A 17,894-nucleotide genomic window follows, 5' to 3' on the forward strand; every position below is an offset into this window, starting at 1 on the left:
GGCATTTGGCAGACACCATTATCCAGAGCGACTTAGATTTATCTCATTTTTATACATCTGAGTAATTGAGGGTTAAGGGCCCTGCTCAGGGGCCCAGCAGTGGCAGCTTGGTGGACCCAGGATTCAAACTCACAACCTTCTGAGCAAACACATTTGGCAGGAGGCCTTATCCACAGCGACCTACAATTTATTTCAACCCATTTAATATCTCACTCTGGAGAACTTGGAGGAAACCCATGCAGATGTGTATATACATAAAAAACCCGTGGACCTCGGAGCTGTGAGGTGTCTCCCTACATTTATTTCTACTTTTACATGAATGTCGTTTCGCGATCACTGCAAACATGTCCTTTGAAAAAAGTCACACAGTAAATAAGAGCCAATTACAAGCGGTAAATTTTATTATGGGATAACAGCACATAAAGCACATCTAAAATCGATGTGTCCAATGCACTTTTAATAAAGGTAATATTAAAGGTACAGTTTCTAAGTACAATATAACAACATTCATATTAGAATGAAAAGTATTTAAAAGACAACATTAAATTTCTTATTTTTCTTTACAGCTGTATTTACAAAATGAATCAAAATACTTAATAATTTTTCATATTCAAGAATTAGACGAAGAGAAGAGAAGGAGCAAATCTATTATTGTGAAGATACTACCTCCTAAATAGAGTTCAAAAGAGCTGGATAAAAAGGTACGTGATCATCTCTCCCCCACGGTTAGATCAGTAGCAAACGTGTGATGTAAAAATTCGTGACAACCACAAACTTGTCTTGGCATTTTTCCCTCCCCGTGCCTGTGTGTGGAGTAAAACCCAGTCCCCCTGTGAGCTCACATTTAAACACACGACAGGAAGGAAATCCAAAATGTCTATTATGCATATATCTTACATACACGTGTGAATACTTAAAATACAATGCATTAGTCATTCGTCTGCAAGAACCAACAGAAACTGGAAGTATTGTAAAATAGGGGGGTAACACCGAGTGGATTGTCTATTGTCCTTTACAATATGTGCAAAAAAACAAAACAAAAAACAACAAAAAAACAGGATCTGAAAAATAAAAGATTCAGAATGCATGTTTCTGTTCATCCACAAGGTTATATTAACGCCAGCAGAAAAAGTAAAGGAGGAAGGGAACGTCGACTGTGCACTGCGAGAAACGGTTGGCGACAGACGGATAAACTACAAGCGGTGTTCACGTGGTCAGAAAACAAAAGTACAAAACAGTTACGTTGAAGAAGAAGAAGAAGAAGAAGAAGAAGAAGAAAAATAATAAGAGACGTGAAGAATTTTGGAATAGAATTCACCTACATGTGCAAATACATGAGCGTCTGACGACGGCGAACAGTGAAAACTACGTCATTTCTGCATCCCGGACCACTGAGAGGCACTCAGCGGTGTTGTTTGTGTATTATTGCGAAGGATAGCTGTCATACTTGCTACAGAGGAAATGAACGATTTCGAGCAAATATGAACCTGCGACTGACCAATTTCAACCTCTTGCACGTTCTAACGCTTTACGCCACAGTCTGTGCGCTTAAATTTTTTGGGGTAAGAAAATGACTGACCGTGACATCGTACACATAAATAAATACGCACGGAGCTGTAGTCTAGGCCAAAAATAAAAAGAAGGGTTTAAACCTGACTGCCAATAATTCTTAGAAATCGTCCAGCTCTCTCGTATCTGCTGCGTAAAGCCATTTTATTTCCAGCGTAGGATTTCTGAGCAAAGTACCAGTAGGCGCTGTTGCGTTGGCAAAAAAAATAAAATAAATAAATCTAAGCGAGTCTAGCCAGTGGTTCTCACAATTCGAAACGGATGGACACAATACTGCTTTTCTTTAGCTTAAACATTTTTTTTTCTTTTAATATCAATCGACGTTTAATAATAGCATCTTAATTCGATGATACCGCTTTTACTTATAGTCTTAAAGTGAGAAGGAAACCAGAGCGCAAACCCCAGCCTAGCACACTGATACAGGTACTGGGCCAGGGATTTTTTTTTAACCACTATCATTATTCTTTATTCTTATCATTTATTGAGTCCTAATATCAAGAATGCATCAATACTTAGTGAAATGAATGAACTTAATCGAGTGGCCTTGTCTATGAGTCGAGAAGTTTGCATTTTTTTTTTGTTCACGAAAGTAACTTACCTAGCACCACACGTCAGTTTAACACAAAAATTAAATGTCGGCACGCCCTAGCGCTATCAAACTAACTCTAAAAGAGAGAAGTATACTAAAACAGAGATACTGTACAGCATGATGTATCCGATAAACAGATAAATATTTGCACTGAGTAGGTCTTAATAGCAGTATTTTCTTTTCTTTTCTTTTTTTTTTTACCTATACAGACAGATGTTACAAAGTTAATTTTATACATGTGATCAATAATAACATTAAATATAGTGAATTAAAAGCAGAAAGCTAAAGGGGGAGAGAGAGAAAGAGAGAAAGAGAGAGGGAAATCAAGCTGTACAGTTTACAGGCCATATGAAGTTCTTAGTTCTCCACCTGGGAACAGAACTAGTCAAATATACAAAGAAAACAAAAAGCAAAAATAATCAGAGAGAGAGAAAGAGAGAGAGAGAGAGAGAGAGAGAGAGAAAAGAAAACAAAATGTGATAAATAAGAGGTGTATTTACATGCAGGTGTCCAAAGCCTATGCACAAAGATGAATAATAATAATAATAATAATAATAATAATATACCATATATATTATTGCTTGACATTCGATTATGGCTAAAGTTTTTTTTTTTGTTTGTTTGACTTTTTTTTTGTCTTTTGCTCTATATTCTAAAACATACCTCACTTTATTAGCTGTGCTTTTGGGATAAAAGGTCACATTTAAAAAAAAAAAAAGAAAGAAAGAAAGAAAAAATAAAATGTAATGAAAATGGTCGTCTGTAATACATCTATACACCTTAATAACACTTTCCACCTCCCAATGGAAAGGGCGTCACAAGCATGACATCACACCTTAATCCCACGTGTTGGAACATGGTGAATATTATTCGAATGGCTTTCTGCAAGTCGAAGTATCCCTCGCTAAGAAAGAAAAAAAGAAAGAAAGGATTTGTTAGGGTGGTGCAGTGTAAACTCGTCCTGCGGTATTGGAGACTGCATAGGGCCCGTCAGTGGCAGGTTTGCATAATGTCCGTGTGAAGGAGTTTTAGTAAGATGATGGCGTGCACTGTGTCATGCTTGTCCAGCCTGATGGATGAGTTCACACTTGCTACTAAGAGTGTGTGTGTGTGTGTGTGTGTGTGTAAAAAAAATCAAAATAAATAAATAAAACCCGGGAAAACTAAGATATCCATATACCGTTTACTTCACCAGCTGACCCTGCTGCTCCTTATCTACTTTATTAAAGCCTTGTCTGGGGTTCGACTTACACACACACACACACACACACACACACACTCATATTGCTTATTACAAAATGAACACAGAGGGTAAAAAGAGCTCAGTTTCACACGCAGAAACACGACACAACACGGAAACCTGCGACGCACGACTGGACCTTTTTCACGAGCCAGAATTATTTATACACGTGTACATCAACACGTCGATACAACAAGTCCAGAGACAGTTCAGTACTTTCGATTGAAAAAATAAATTCGTCCAAAGTTTCTACTTTACAGCCTGTATTGCTTTTAATACCTAAAAACAAACTACACTGACCAGAGGAGGAAAAACAAACAAAAAAAATCAGTACAGTTTTTTGTTTGTTTTGTTTTTGTTTACGGTGCAAACGGGTATCGTTGTCATTAGCATTCGGTAAAGGACACCACATGGATGTGGATCAAGTAGACTGAACAAAAAAAGAGGACAGAATTACAACAGTCTTCTGCGTATCAAAGCTTGTTCAGAGGGCACTCCACCGCAGCGGCTACCCCGTCGAAACCCGTATTTTAGTAACACACTACGCACTCCTGGCTCATGGGCAGTGAGTCCTGCTCGTGGAGCTAATTCTACAAGAGGTATTTGGCACAATATTACGTGAAGGTTACACTAAAGGGGGGTGACGTTAAGAGCTCATTGCTTGTTTATTTTGTACGATGACGGACCCTGTCGCTAGCGTTAACACCAGTGCACCCAGCTGTTGGTGTTTCTGAGATGTGATGAGATGTGTGGGATCTTTTACGGGTCAGTGAAGCTTACACACTGACCAGAGAAGTACTTCTAAAAAAAACAAAAACAAAAATCAAAACACTAACGGACAAAAAATGATGCTTATGATGCTGCTACGTTACAGAAATCATCTGCCCCGGTACTTTTTATTAAGTAAAATGTTCTCCCTGAGCATTTGGTATTTAAGTCCACGTGCTGCCAATTCCCAATGTTCTGCTGGATTGTCATTCACAGCTTTGATGAATGTTTGATCTCTGGCCAGCAACAATCAATCAAATACATCTCAGATGCACTGAATCGAGGTGATTATTGAAACGGGTTTTAATGTTAAACAGGTAAAATGTCGTTTAATGAGCCGTGCATTTGATGACCCTGCTAACGTTACTGTGCTTTATATTTCGAGAATGTAGATACAGGAAATAACGGAGGGCAGGAAGGACCAATCATCATCATCATTATCTCATAAAAATGAATGTTAACTGAGTCAAACAGAGTTAGAAGTACAACTCTTCCCTGAGGAAAATACACTGTATATTGTATAAGGAGCATGGTGAGAGGTGGTGTGGGGGAACAGGATGACTAGGATGAGAACGACCAGCAGAAACGTTTGTTCATGGGTGTGGTGGTGTTTTGCATCACGTTCTAATTTCACTGGAATGTTCTGTGGACACAACATCAGGGGAAACCGCTATGGCACGCTTGAAAGGGCTGAGACTGGACAATCGGACGACAGTTACGCATTCAGGGGGGAAAATAATAAAGCACCGACACTACTAAAATAAAAAGGAAAGACACACAAAAAAAATCGAATTATTGCAGGAATAAGTGCTTTATAATCTCACTTCCTTTCTCTCCTTCGCCTTCTTTTCATCAGCTTATGCACTGTACAGATTAGAAAAATAGAAGTTTTACTACCAGACAAGGCTTTGAATAGGTTTCTGATTCTTTAACTCTCCTTTCTACCAGTACAGTCGGGCAAAGGCTGCTGCCGAGAGAAGCCGTGTGAGAACCAAGGCCTGGCTGTCCTACAGATGCAGAATGAACACAGGAAGGTCTGCATGCTGTATCACGAATACTGCAGTTATCGGTGAAGATGCTGAGAGATGCTGTGGGATCTTCACCACTAGATGGAACCATTGACTTGCTCCTCGCGGTGCAGACTTATGATTCTAAACCCCAGCTCCTGCTTCCACACATTATTGTGCTTTACATTTGTGCTGAAAATTCATGACATAGAGTTATTAGACAGACCGGCAGTGTCGTAGAACATGCTGATCTGGGATCAGGTTCAGCCTTGCTTCTCCTTCTGTAAATCTGAGCCGAAAACCCTATCTATACACCTCTCTGTCAGCCTTTACCCAGCACTGATCTTATCCTCTCACACACACACACACACACACACACACACACACACACACACACCTGTAGGAGCTTCCAGCATGTAGCCTCTGTGAGTCGGTGGTTTTTCGCTTGTATTTCCGCTTGCACATGCAACACACATCACTAGGTAAATATACAAGTCTTAAATTAAAGAAAGGTGCAAAGAAAAGTGCCTTATCAATTCTTGACAATTAAGAATAGTCTAGCTACTATTATCATACATGTTATTTAAAATAGATTCTATAAACATTACTTTTCTTTTTCTGTATAGTAAGTACTTATGACCGTATACCCTGTAGCACATTTAGAAAACAGGTGGAATGGACCCTTGGGTTGTTGGCGGTGTGCTCAGTTAAACTGCCATAATCTGTCCAGAAAAAGGATTTAATAGCAGATGGCCTTAAATGATCTCACTAAGCAACCACGCTGGATGAAGTGCTTGACAGCTAAAAGTAATTGCATTTTTTTTTCTTTTTAAAAACTAGAATTACCAGAATTCTACCTATTTTTCTCCTTTCTTCTATCTCTCTCTCTCTCTTTGTTTTATTATTTTTTTTAAACGATTGTCCTTAGAAAGGCGTCAGTTCAGTGTCACCTCACGCAGACGGCTCCGTTCCACGTGCCCCATGTTTTCTCTTTCTCTCCATTCGCTCTCCTGTTCATTCTCTCTCTCTCTCTCTCTCTCTCCTCATCTGGCGCTTCTCTTATGACCTCTTTCACCGTCTGGTTTACATTCTGAGCAGCAGCTTCACAGCAAAAGATAGAAAGAGTAGAGAGGTGACCAAACTGGGCACATGCCTAATGCACTGGCCACAATTCATGCATAATGTTTTTTTTTTAATTTGGGAATGAAAGTAGCCCGAATTTGGCTCGTTGACAACATTTGTCTTTCTTTAAAATCAGACCAATTTTGCAGAATAATCCAAAGAAATAATGGTTCATCATGCTTTCCATGAAGAATTTAAAGGTTTGATACTATAGCAGGTTTTTAGGAAACACCATTTCTGGCAATCATTTGGAGAAATCGTCATGGGACCGTTCTGGAGTCGTATGCATGAGTGCTTCAGGTTCAGCCAGACAGACTGAGAGAAAGAAAGAGAGAAGGAGAGAGAGAGAGAAAAGGAGAGAGAGAGAGAACAAGCATCTTCATCTCCTTATCCTTTCCCTGGGGCCCTCCCGATCTCCCACTTGTGTCAAAAAAGGAGGGGATAAACCTCACAAAATCAACCCTCCAAATAAAAGTTATCTTGCTGTACCCCACACCCGCCCCCCTCCCGAAGGAAAACAACAACAACAACAACAACAACAACAACAAAAAAAAGGAAAGTGTGTGCAGCAGGTAAGCTGTCCTGTTTTTTGTTTGTGTATGTGTGTGTGTTGTGTATGTGTGTATGTGCAGGGCACTGGTAAAGTGTCTCAGATTCATGCTCGACATTCCCCACGGTGTTTGTGGCCCCTCGGAGCGGGCCGGACGAAGGGGCCGCTACCCGTCCACAGGCATGGACTGCTCAAAGTCTGATCCAAAGAGCTCCTTGTATAAGGGCGGGAAGTGGGTACGCACAATGTCCGGGTATATTGCTTTGAAAGCGGTCAGCTTCTCTGTATGCCTGCTGCACAGCGCTCGCAGGGTCGACACTTTGCATATTAACTGCAGCGAGAGAGAGAGAGAGAGAGAGAGAGAGAGAGTGTGAGAGAGAGAGAGAGAGAGAGAGGTGGGGGACACACAGACAGGTCTGTTATTGAGATTCAGCAGGGTAGCTTAAAGATGAAGAGTACAGGAAGAGGAGGGCCCCAGTCTCTTCACTTTCACTTACAGCTCTTCACACACACTTAAGCAAAGAATTAATGCTCCCTCTTTTACACACACACACACCAATCAGGCATAACATTATGACCACCCGCCTAATATTGTGTTGGTCCACATTGACACATCCCTTTTGCTGAAAAAAAAAAAAAACCTCCAGCCCTGTCCCTTCAAGGCATGGACTCCACTAGATCCCTGAAGGTGTGCTATGCTATCTGGCACCAAGATGTTAGCAGCAGATCCTTTAAGTCTAGACTTAAAGGATACTTTTGATAGATACTGACCACTGCAGACCACCTTATCGCATCGGGTCACCTTATCAAAGGGTCAGAGGCTCATGTAAAACGCTGCTATGATGACAGACTCTGAGTGGGATGTGCAGCGTATTTCTTCAGACTGCAACCACCTTTATACCTAAAAAAAATGAGGCTCTCTACCTGTTTTGTGCATTACTATCTGAATTATAATTGTGATTGTACTGTGTGTGTGTGTGTGTGTGTGTAGATAAATAACCTTTGTGAGGATGTTTATATGCAGTACCTTTGTTAGTATGCCATCCTCTCTGTGATTCTTCTGCAGGACATGCTGAAGGGCCAGCTGGATCTTCTGCTGTAGCTTCTCCACCTTCACTTTCTCCTGGAGCCAGGAGCGGTCTGAGACACACACACAGGTTAACACTGAGCTCTTCTAGATATGTACAATCATTCTACACATTTGTGTAAATATTCATCTTAAATGAATGAAATGAAATTTAGTTAAACGTGGGACATGAACATAGAATAAACAAATAATATACAATAATGAAGTCATGTATAAGAGTATAAACCACTAAGCTTCTACGTGTTCTATGACAGAGGACGAAAATCTGATGTGTTTGTCATTAAGTCTAAACGAATAGAGACAGCTTAGTCTAACTTCCACTGACTGTGAAATGTGATTAAATAGAACAAATGGCATCCTAGAGTGTGTGTGTGTGTGTGTATGTGTGTGTGTGTGTGTGTGCGCACATGTCCATGCATGGATGCGTGTGTATGCTGCCTGATGAATAGAGCAGGACATGAGTGCTTTAGAACTCTGTAGCAGCCGTGAGCTCTGCTCCTACCTGCAGACATCAACACAAACGCTGAGAACAGGGCGAGCTCGTCCTCAGACAGGTGCATAGAACACAAGTTTTTTCCAAACTCAAAGATGGAGCTGATCAAGTCGTCACAACCTGCCATGGAGAGAGAGAGAGAGAGAGAGAGAGAGAGAAAGAAAGAGTCAGAGGAAAAGAGAGTGAGAGAGACAGATATATATATATATAGCGAGAGAGAGAGAGAGACAGACAGACAGACAGACAGACAGAGAAAAAAAAGAGAGAGGGAGAGAGACAGAGAGAGAGAGAGAGACAGAGACAGAGAAAAAAAGAGAGAGAGAGAGAATCAGGAGGTTGTGGTTCAAACTGATGCATACTACCGGTACTTGGCACAAGAACACATATAGACATAGACATAGAGACAAACAAACACACACACACACACACACATACACAAATCCCCCAAATCTGTATTCAATTTTTAATGATATATTTCAGCGAATCTGAATGCAATCAGCTCTTATTATATATAATCTCCCACCTCAGACTACACTGGTGTGCTCATTACACTGACCATTACAATGAGACAATAACATTTAAATGACATTCATTTGTAAACATTTATCCACTGTAAAGCTTCACTGAAACACACTGATGCTGTATGTGTGTGTGTATCTGAAAGGGTTAATTCAGATCCATTGTCCATCAATAACGGCCAGTTTGGGCTGAAATAGGAGTTTTCATTAGTCATAATGATTAAATGAAGAACATGAGATCTTAGAGGTTTAAATGTGTATTATAAAAACAGAAAATAATATTTCAGTAGAGAAGGTCATTCTATCAGCCTGAACACACACACACACACACACACACACACACACACACTTCACAGGAACGGAGTAAGTGAATCTTCCATATTACACTCTACCCTCTCCCCCTTTACATACTAATCATCTTCGGGCAGCTGAGTGCTGTTATGCAACCTTGATTAGGGTTACAGGACTTTTAATAAAATCAATGACCAGAGGGGTTCTCGCTCTCGCTCTCACTCTCTCTCACACACACACACACACACACACAAGCCTCCAGTGTGATGCTTGCATGGAGGACAGAGGCCGGTTTGTTGTCCGTACGCAATACACTGAATAAGACGTTATTGTTGCTACATCACTAAGGACACCCACACAAATGCACACACTGAGATTCCTTAATATAAACAGACAAACTCACAACACACACACACACACACACACACACACACACAAGCCCCCGCTTCTCTTCCCTCGCGCTCTCTCTGCTCACATTTGTATTCACTCTGGCATTTGGACAGCTTTCTGCCTCAAAAGGCTTGGGATGTGCATAAGGAAATACAGTGGAGGGATTTTACTAATGCCATGGCATTCAAACATAAATGTTATTTGCTTACACTGGAGAAATGCGCTGCTCGGATTACGACTCTATGGTTTGTAGGGTTGATAATAAAAAATAAAAAATTCTCCAAGCAGGCACTCCATTTTTCCATATGTTTTTCCCCAGACGCAGAAGGTTGAGCTACAGTCTTACGTGAAGTCTACTTCAGCAGGAGAAGTGAGACTGCACTACATTAACAGCAGGGACAGATTTATTAGCAGTCGATATCAGTCTGCTGTGTGTGTGTGTGTGTGTGTGTGTGTGTGTGCACGTGTGCTTGTTGACAAAAGCTTAGCATGAGTTGTCAGTTATGCAAATAAATTGTAGGTTCTCCATTCATTCCCACTAATTCGTTGTAAAATCTGGTGGAAGAAAAAAGAAAAACGAGAGAAATGACTGACACACACACACACACACACACACACACACACTGCTTGGGAGGGTGTGTGGGAAGCGTTCCTTTTCCACAACACAAAACATGCGATGCATATCCACTTACCTAATGACTTAAACACATCAGGGCCAGCATACTTCCCATCGAAATAGACCGTGTTGTTTTGAGGGTCAAAGGCACGACACATTCGGACAAACACCACCTCCAAAGAGCCTAGAGGCAGATAATAAACACCAGCGTGAACAGCCGATCTACGCAGCGTTTGTGCCGGTCGATTCTTCGAGACTTTGAATTGATTATGACTGGAAGTTTGAGCCAGTTTTCTTATCTGGATGTTTAAAATACTGAGAAATCCCTCATGTTCACCGTAATCTTTCATTGTATACACAGCTTCCTTGCACATTTGCATTCCGTCATGTGTGTGTGTGTGTGTGTGTCACGTTGTTGTGAGTGGGAGATGTAATTCCTCTGAAGACTGGATTAGCGGATAAACACACATTAATGGAAGCCATTACGGAGCTGTAGTGAGATGCCACTGCTTTAGGATGTCACTTCAGGTGAGGGATCACACACTCGGGGTAGTTCGTTTGTCATTTTTATTACTGACTGCAAAAGCGCAAACTATAAACATGGACTCTGAGGAAGTACAGCGCATTCAGGTATGACGGAGGAGTTGTCGCTTAAAGGGGAAAATCATAACCTGAGGACAATCCTCTTAAGTGTGAAAGTTGTCTTGTCTTGGGCTGTACGGGTGTGTAAGGGTTCAAATGGTCATCGTGGGCAGTACAGGGTTCCTGACTCACAGCACCATGCGCCCCAGGGTCCTCAGCTTTAGGTTAGTGTCTGTGTGTATGTTCTGACTTGCATGGGACTTCCTTCCTTTTCTTCCCTTCCCTTCCCTTCCCTTCCCTTCCTTCCTTCCTTCCTTAACCCCGCCCTTCCTCTCTCCCTCCCTCCCTTCCCTTCTGCCTTCTTTCTTTCTTTCTTTCTTTCTTTCTTTCTTTCTTTCTTACTTTCTCTTTACAAGTTTTGACACCTAATATCTCCAATTTTCTTTCCATCTCCAAAAATGTATAAGGACTGGCTATGCTAAATCGTGCCTAATTAAGTAAAGTGTGTGTGTGTGTGTGTAGGCATGGTGCACTTTGATGGAATATTACATGCTCAGTGTTCCTCAGGATAGAGGTTTCGGATCCAGAGCGTCCCCGACCACCATAAAGAACTTACTGAAGATGAACGAATGAACGGTAATTATAATTATTTTGCTTCATACTGAAGTCATTATTACAATTATTCGGCCCATTTAGGAACAAATAGGTGCAGCGTCGAGCAGACGCCAGGAAAAAAGTGGTGGCTCGGATATCGGAGAAAAGATAGTAAATGATGGATTCTGGATATAGGAACAAATACAGCATTAAAAACTGGAGTTGAATTTTGTTGGGGGGAAAAATGCTAGTTTTTCTTTTGTTCCAGTTACGGTGTGACTTCTCTGTACAGTACATCAACAAAAAAAAAAAAAAACAGGATTATAAAATGAGGTAATATTCAGATATTCATACTGGCCGATACTCCAGGTTTTAGTGTCTGTATGAGCATCAGAACAGGTATTGTGCAAATCTCTAAAAAATTATATATAGCACTTCACCTTATCACCTTAAAATCATTAAAATGCAGACAAGACTGCTCTATAGAAAGATTCATTTAGCTTTTAAATGCTGAAAAACACAGATAGACTACATGAATGAAAAAAAAATGAAACCTGTCATAAGATAAACACATTCAATAAGATAGCAAGCATGAATGAATTAAAGAATAAATGCACGCAGCAGAGTCAATACAAACTGCATCCAATAATCTGACTAATATCATGATTGTGTTTAAATAAAAAAAGTCAAGCAAATACAATGCCAAGGCTATAATCACACTTCTAAGCAATAACAGAGATATTGCTGTAATAATTATTGTGTATTATCCCACTGATTTAATATACAGATATATTACCTGCTTTGAGCAGCACGATCTGATCGTTCTGACAGAGCTCCATGAAGCCGTCGATACGCTTGGCGAACTCCACCACATACTGGATGGCCTCTGTGATTTTAATGGCACACAACTGCCACATGACTTCTCTGGGCTGGTGGAATAAAAAAATAAATAATAATAATAATGCTGATAAAATATCAATTTCTGGCTTTCTTCTAAAAACACTTGTGTACTTTAAACACAAGGTTTCTCACATGAACACGGAGGTAAATGACCCGCAGTGGATTCTGCTCTCTAATTCGGCATTGGGAGATATTTGGTGCGGGATGTTTCTGCACATGAACCGTTTTCAGACAGAAATATCTGTTTTTATCATCAGAAAGGCTCGAGGCCGGGAGAGCCGGTTTGATTAGCCGAGTAAGAAATATAATAATCTGTGCTCCGGACTTCTCATTTTCTTCAAAGAGATGAGTACATTTCAGAATATATTTCCTGAGCTTGAATAATACATTTCTACAGCAGTTTAATGAGACTATGCTGAGATGAAGGTTTAACTGATGTTGGAGGAGAAATATTGATAATAGTTAAAATTTCTAATACTAGTTTTAGGAAATCTGTTCTGTGTTATCTAAATAAAACCATTTAATAGTTATAAAAACTGGTTTCTATAGTATGGATTAGCTGCCTTTAAACCAGGCATAACATTATGGCCACCTGCCTAATATTGTGTTGGTCCCTTTTATTTTGCTGCCCTGACCCGTCCTGCACTGTGTATTCTGACCCCTTTCCATCAGAACCAGCATTAACTTCTTCAGCAATTTGAGCAACAGTAGCTCGTCTGTTGGATCGGATCACACGGTCCAGTCTTCACTCCCCACATGCATCAGTGAGCCTTGGCTGCCCATGACCCTGTCACCGGTTCACCACTGTTTGGAGATGCTCTGATCCAGTGGTCTAGCCATGACAATTTGTCCCTTCGTCAAACTCGCTCAAATCCTTACGCTTGTCCATTTTTCCTGCTTCTAACATCAACTTTGAGGACAAAATGTTGACTTGCTGCCTAATATATCCCACCCACTAACAGGTGCCATGATGAGGAGATACTCAGTCTTATTCACTTCACCGGTCACTGCTCACAATGTTATACCTGACCGGTGTGTATTACTCAGTGTGTTTAGATTCTGCTGCACTTTATATTCTATATTATTTAACATGTTTACATCCTGCGACACATCAATACCCTCTCATTATATGGAAATCCATATGTTCAACTGTTGTGCAATAACCTATTTATATCGTATACATCATTACAAATAATCGACTTATTTATTAAAGAGCATGAGCAGCTGAAATTCAGTAGGGATGTAGGTGACAATAATGGTGGTGATGATGTGTGTGTGTGTGCTTGTGTGTGGAAGAGTGATACCTTGTTCTGGTAGCTCTCCATCTCCTCCTGCAGGAAGGCCTGCCAGGTCATCTGCTGCAGCTCCTCTCTCAGATACTGACATGTCTCCATGTGGGACTTGGAGATATTCTGGGCCAGATGCTCTGCAACAGACAAGCAGGACAGCGTCAAAGATTCAGACATGCACCGACACACACACACACACACACACACACACAGATGTTCTGCTCTACCTGTCCAAAGACATAGTGCTTGAGTTCACTTCACCAGTAACAAGAGGATACTTTCAGATGGCTAAATGTTATTATTGCACACTGAAGTAGAGCTGTTAAATGTGATTTAGAAGTTTGTTGACATTTTCCTCTACTGTTGCCAGCATGAAACTCATCGTGGAGAAGTAGAATAACTGTGGTGTGTCTGTCATATGATATAAGGAAGGTAGAAGATATGCACATTACCCACAGAAACAAAGGTCACATTTGCTTTCAATAATAAAAAAAAAGAGCATAAGGGAAAAGAAAAAAAAAACACCAGTATAAAATCCAATCATGTTGAAAACACATCTGTTATAAGGAGTCCCAGTGCACATGGGGAACCTAAAAAAAATTATTTCCCTTGGCTCGTGCCCTGCTGGATCCTGATTGGCCCTAATTAATGGAAACTAATTACAAAAAAGAGGCACTTTTAATGAGTCTCGGAGATGAGTCTCCAACCTTCTGCTATTTTAAGCCACCTTTATGTCATTTGCCCCACGGTTGAGTTCTTCCCCATCTCCTAACCCCCCCGGTGCCCCATCACCCCTGAATACTGTCTATTTCTCTGCTACATCTCCTTCCTTACACCATATGTCTTTAGTCTTTCCCTACATTTTCCTATACTGCACAGATCTCACTTTATCCTCCTTCTTGCTGGATTTATCTCCAGCGCCTCAGCTGTGCTCACCTAGCTCGGCCATGGAGACGGTGGGGGAGGTCTCGCCGTTGCTGAAGGAGCAGTACGGGAAGAAGCCTGAGGCTGGTGTGAAGTCGCAGATAGGCTCGGGCTTGATGCCGTTGATGTCCAGGCCAGACTGGTCGGGCGAGGGCTGGATGTCTAGGTAGAAGCTGCTGACGCCCGAGTCAGGCTTGGTGCCGTCGGCCGTGTGGCCGTCCATGTAGCCGCTCAACTCATCGTGCAGCTCGGTGAGGCCGTTTGCTGAGAGACCGTAGGTGGGCGTGAGCGGCTCGGCCTCGCCCGGCTGCTGCTGCTGCTCCCTTTGCTGCTGCTGGAGACGATGCTTCTGCACCTCGGCATACAGGCTGTCCCGCTGCTTCTTTGACATGCGCCCGAACTTCACCGCTAAAGGGAAAGACAAAAATCGAGTTATTAAACCAGGCGTTACAAAACAGTCATTTCCACTCTACTCTAATCATCTTAGAGTCTCCTTGCCTGGGGAACACGGCCCTAAGACCAGCAGGGATGAGTTATCTCCCAGCACATTAGCCGAGTAACGGGTATAAAACACTTTGCCACTTTGACACGTTCACAGCAACTTTCTGCTGTTTTTTAACCTGCCAGACTCAGACAGGGGCAGCAGGCTTGGCCAGAACAACTCGCAGTGAACAAGACAAGGACATGCCTCAGTGTGTACAATACAGCACACAGCAGAACAGTGAATACAGAAGAGCTACTGCTTTTTCTGCTTTGGCCACCATTTTTACATTCAATGAGGTAGATTCTTGTTGGAGCATGGATGGCTCCGAGTAACGTTCTTGTCACCCACACAAATATACATATAACAAGCAGTTGGTTAAGTGCTGGGGGTTAGACAGAGAATCCAGCACTGGCACTGGGCCTGTGAACAGAAAGTGTTGGTCTATTAAAAAAAGAGGTAAGCTAAAAAATAATGAGTTCATAGATTTCAGTGTGAAAGCTTTTTGCTCTTGGCAGGCAGGCAGAGAGGAATAATGAAAGTGTAAATGGTTGGAGTGACTGTAAAATAAAGAGAAGGGAGTCCAGCTCTTACAGTAAAAGAACAAACAACCCAGAGCTGATGTGTCTGTGTGTGTGTGTGTGTGTGCTAGCGGAGAGGCAGATGGGGGCTCGTGTCTGAGTGAACTCAGAAGTCACCTTGCCTGTCCTGGTTGTGTGTGAGAGAGCAGCCCAGCACACTCTGAAGGCCTGGCCTGATTACTGCTTCCTGTTACGGGCCACAGTCACGCAGCCCAGTCAGAAGCCCTGCAGGGGGCCTTAACATACACACAAACACACACACACACTCACCTGTGTTCCTGTTAATGCTGCTCACTTGCGCTGGCTTTAATGAGCCTTTCTAATGACAGTCATTTAATAAAAGCCACTTGCTGTCAGAAACCCTCCGCCTTGCCTGAAGTCCAACATGAGACCTAACTGAGGAAAGCGAGTACTAGGCCATTGATCTTGTCACTGGATTGCAGAGGAGTATTTTTATTTAATTTTTTTTATCTGACCACAGCCAGTGTGCAGGAAATGAAACAAAAAGTCCACAACCTGAACTGTTATTGAGTATTCTTATACACAAATGGCTGATTTTTCTTACAGAAATCACACCCCTTTCATAATTTAGCCACATTAGAGACAAAACATCCAGACGTGAATGAGAAAACGACACATTTCTTTCTACCCAGACGATAGAGCAAACATTCATTTCATATATCAGCCTTTAAAGGATTTATGGTTTACGTCTCTTTCCAAACAGGATTCCAAAAGTTTCGGAAGGTCGGAAAGGTAAATCCTCAGCGATTGGTCGGAAGTGATATATGAAAGGGTGGGGATATGAAATTTGGCAGGAGCTTTGACCTTGCAGCTGTGATGAGACAAACATGTTTGAAGAGATGCTGTCTCAGACACAAAGCTATTAGTAAGATCCTTTTCCAAGAAGCAGTATTTTAAGGAGTATTTTATTGTGCAAGCAGCAAAGCACGTAACTAAATACTATAGTGTTTTTATTTTTCTACAAGATATATATCGGTAATCCATTAAGTTGCGTTAACTCTTTTTGTGTTTAACTACTTATATTCAGCTGACTGTCCACTCATTGTTTACTACTCTACTCCTCCAGTCTACAAATAACTAAGCAAATCATACTGTGAATAAGCATGAAGCTTCCAGATGATCAGAAACATGATGATGAACCATAAGCAGGTTTAGGAAACATTCACTGTAGGTTCCTAACGCTCAGAATTCCATTCCATGTATTTTTGCAGCTTGTGTTGGCAATGCCCTGAAGCCCCTCGTGCGGAAAGGGGGCTGTTGTTCCCTGGTGCACACTAGACCAGGATCAGCGGCACACTCACCGTCCCGTGACATGCCCACGGCCAGACACTTCTGCAGCCTGCAGTGCTGGCAGCGGTTTCGGCTGGTACGGTCGATCAGGCAGTTCTTTTGACGTGGGCACGAATATGCCGCATTGCTCTGCTGACTCCTCCTGAAGAAACCCTGCATGAATGAGACAGACAGAGAGAGAGAGAGAGAGAGAGAGAGTGACAGAGGTGGCTGTTTTATGACAGCTCCATAATTCACAACAAAATGCTCTTTAAAACAAATTAAACTTCATATATTTGAAAAAGAAAAAGGAACTGTGGATGAAACCATACACATATATACACAAAGGTTTACAGATGAGATTGCTTCCAGCTCATCATCATCATCATCATCATCATCACACAGATGAGATCCTTTATGAGGAGAGGCATACGTAATGAATAGCTGTTGCATACGGACGCTCTTTACTGAAAGACAGCGATAAAAAGCCGTTTAGTTCGTCTTCAAGTGTTTGATTGTAAATAACGTTGAGTTTGTCTGCGGTTATTAGTTTAATAACAGATTTCAAAAGCAGTGGGAGAGGAAGAGAGAGAGAGACATAAACAGAGAGAGAGAGAGAGAGAGAGAGAGGGAGAGAGAGAGAGAGCACGCAGTCACACTGAGTTGATACCTCATCCCTTTTACTTAATGAATTGATTCCAGCACACCATTAACATACCCCACTCCACTGCTCGATACACATATGTCTTAATTAGTTGCTCATTGGCTGTTTAATTACAAGAAAACAGCTGACAGCTGCCAAGTTGCTTTCTAATGGCAGCCATTATGAAAGCGGGGTAGGACTGCTGGTGACAAGCAGCGCTCCTTTATAATGCTATGATTTATGGGCCAGAGCGGTGTGCTCGCACATATCATTAAATGCCTCTCTGCCTGAAGTAATTAGCAATCATTAAAGATACATTTCAGCAGTTTATTCTTCAGGCCTGTACACATATTTTTTCCTGTTCTGTTCT

General features: G+C 41.6%; 1 protein-coding gene across 2 annotated transcripts in view; it reads right to left on the minus strand.

Moving 5' to 3' along the window:
* Positions 1–384: 384 nt before the first annotated feature.
* roraa (RAR-related orphan receptor A, paralog a) overlaps positions 385–17,894 on the minus strand; it is a 261,349-nt gene continuing 243,839 nt past the window's right edge. For both annotated transcript variants that reach the window (XM_058407825.1, XM_058407826.1), the window contains 8 exons: positions 16,914–17,055; positions 14,542–14,937; positions 13,621–13,742; positions 12,213–12,345; positions 10,317–10,424; positions 8,435–8,545; positions 7,873–7,985; positions 385–7,176 (listed from right to left, as the gene is read on the minus strand). In XM_058407825.1, the coding sequence (XP_058263808.1) occupies positions 7,012–7,176; positions 7,873–7,985; positions 8,435–8,545; positions 10,317–10,424; positions 12,213–12,345; positions 13,621–13,742; positions 14,542–14,937; positions 16,914–17,055 (1,290 nt within the window). In that variant the 3' untranslated portion in view covers positions 385–7,011. The remainder of the gene's footprint in view (positions 7,177–7,872; positions 7,986–8,434; positions 8,546–10,316; positions 10,425–12,212; positions 12,346–13,620; positions 13,743–14,541; positions 14,938–16,913; positions 17,056–17,894) is intronic.

The sequence above is a fragment of the Hemibagrus wyckioides genome, linkage group LG14, assembly GCF_019097595.1.
Source record: "Hemibagrus wyckioides isolate EC202008001 linkage group LG14, SWU_Hwy_1.0, whole genome shotgun sequence".
In the NCBI taxonomy this organism is placed as follows: Eukaryota; Metazoa; Chordata; class Actinopteri; order Siluriformes; family Bagridae; genus Hemibagrus; species Hemibagrus wyckioides.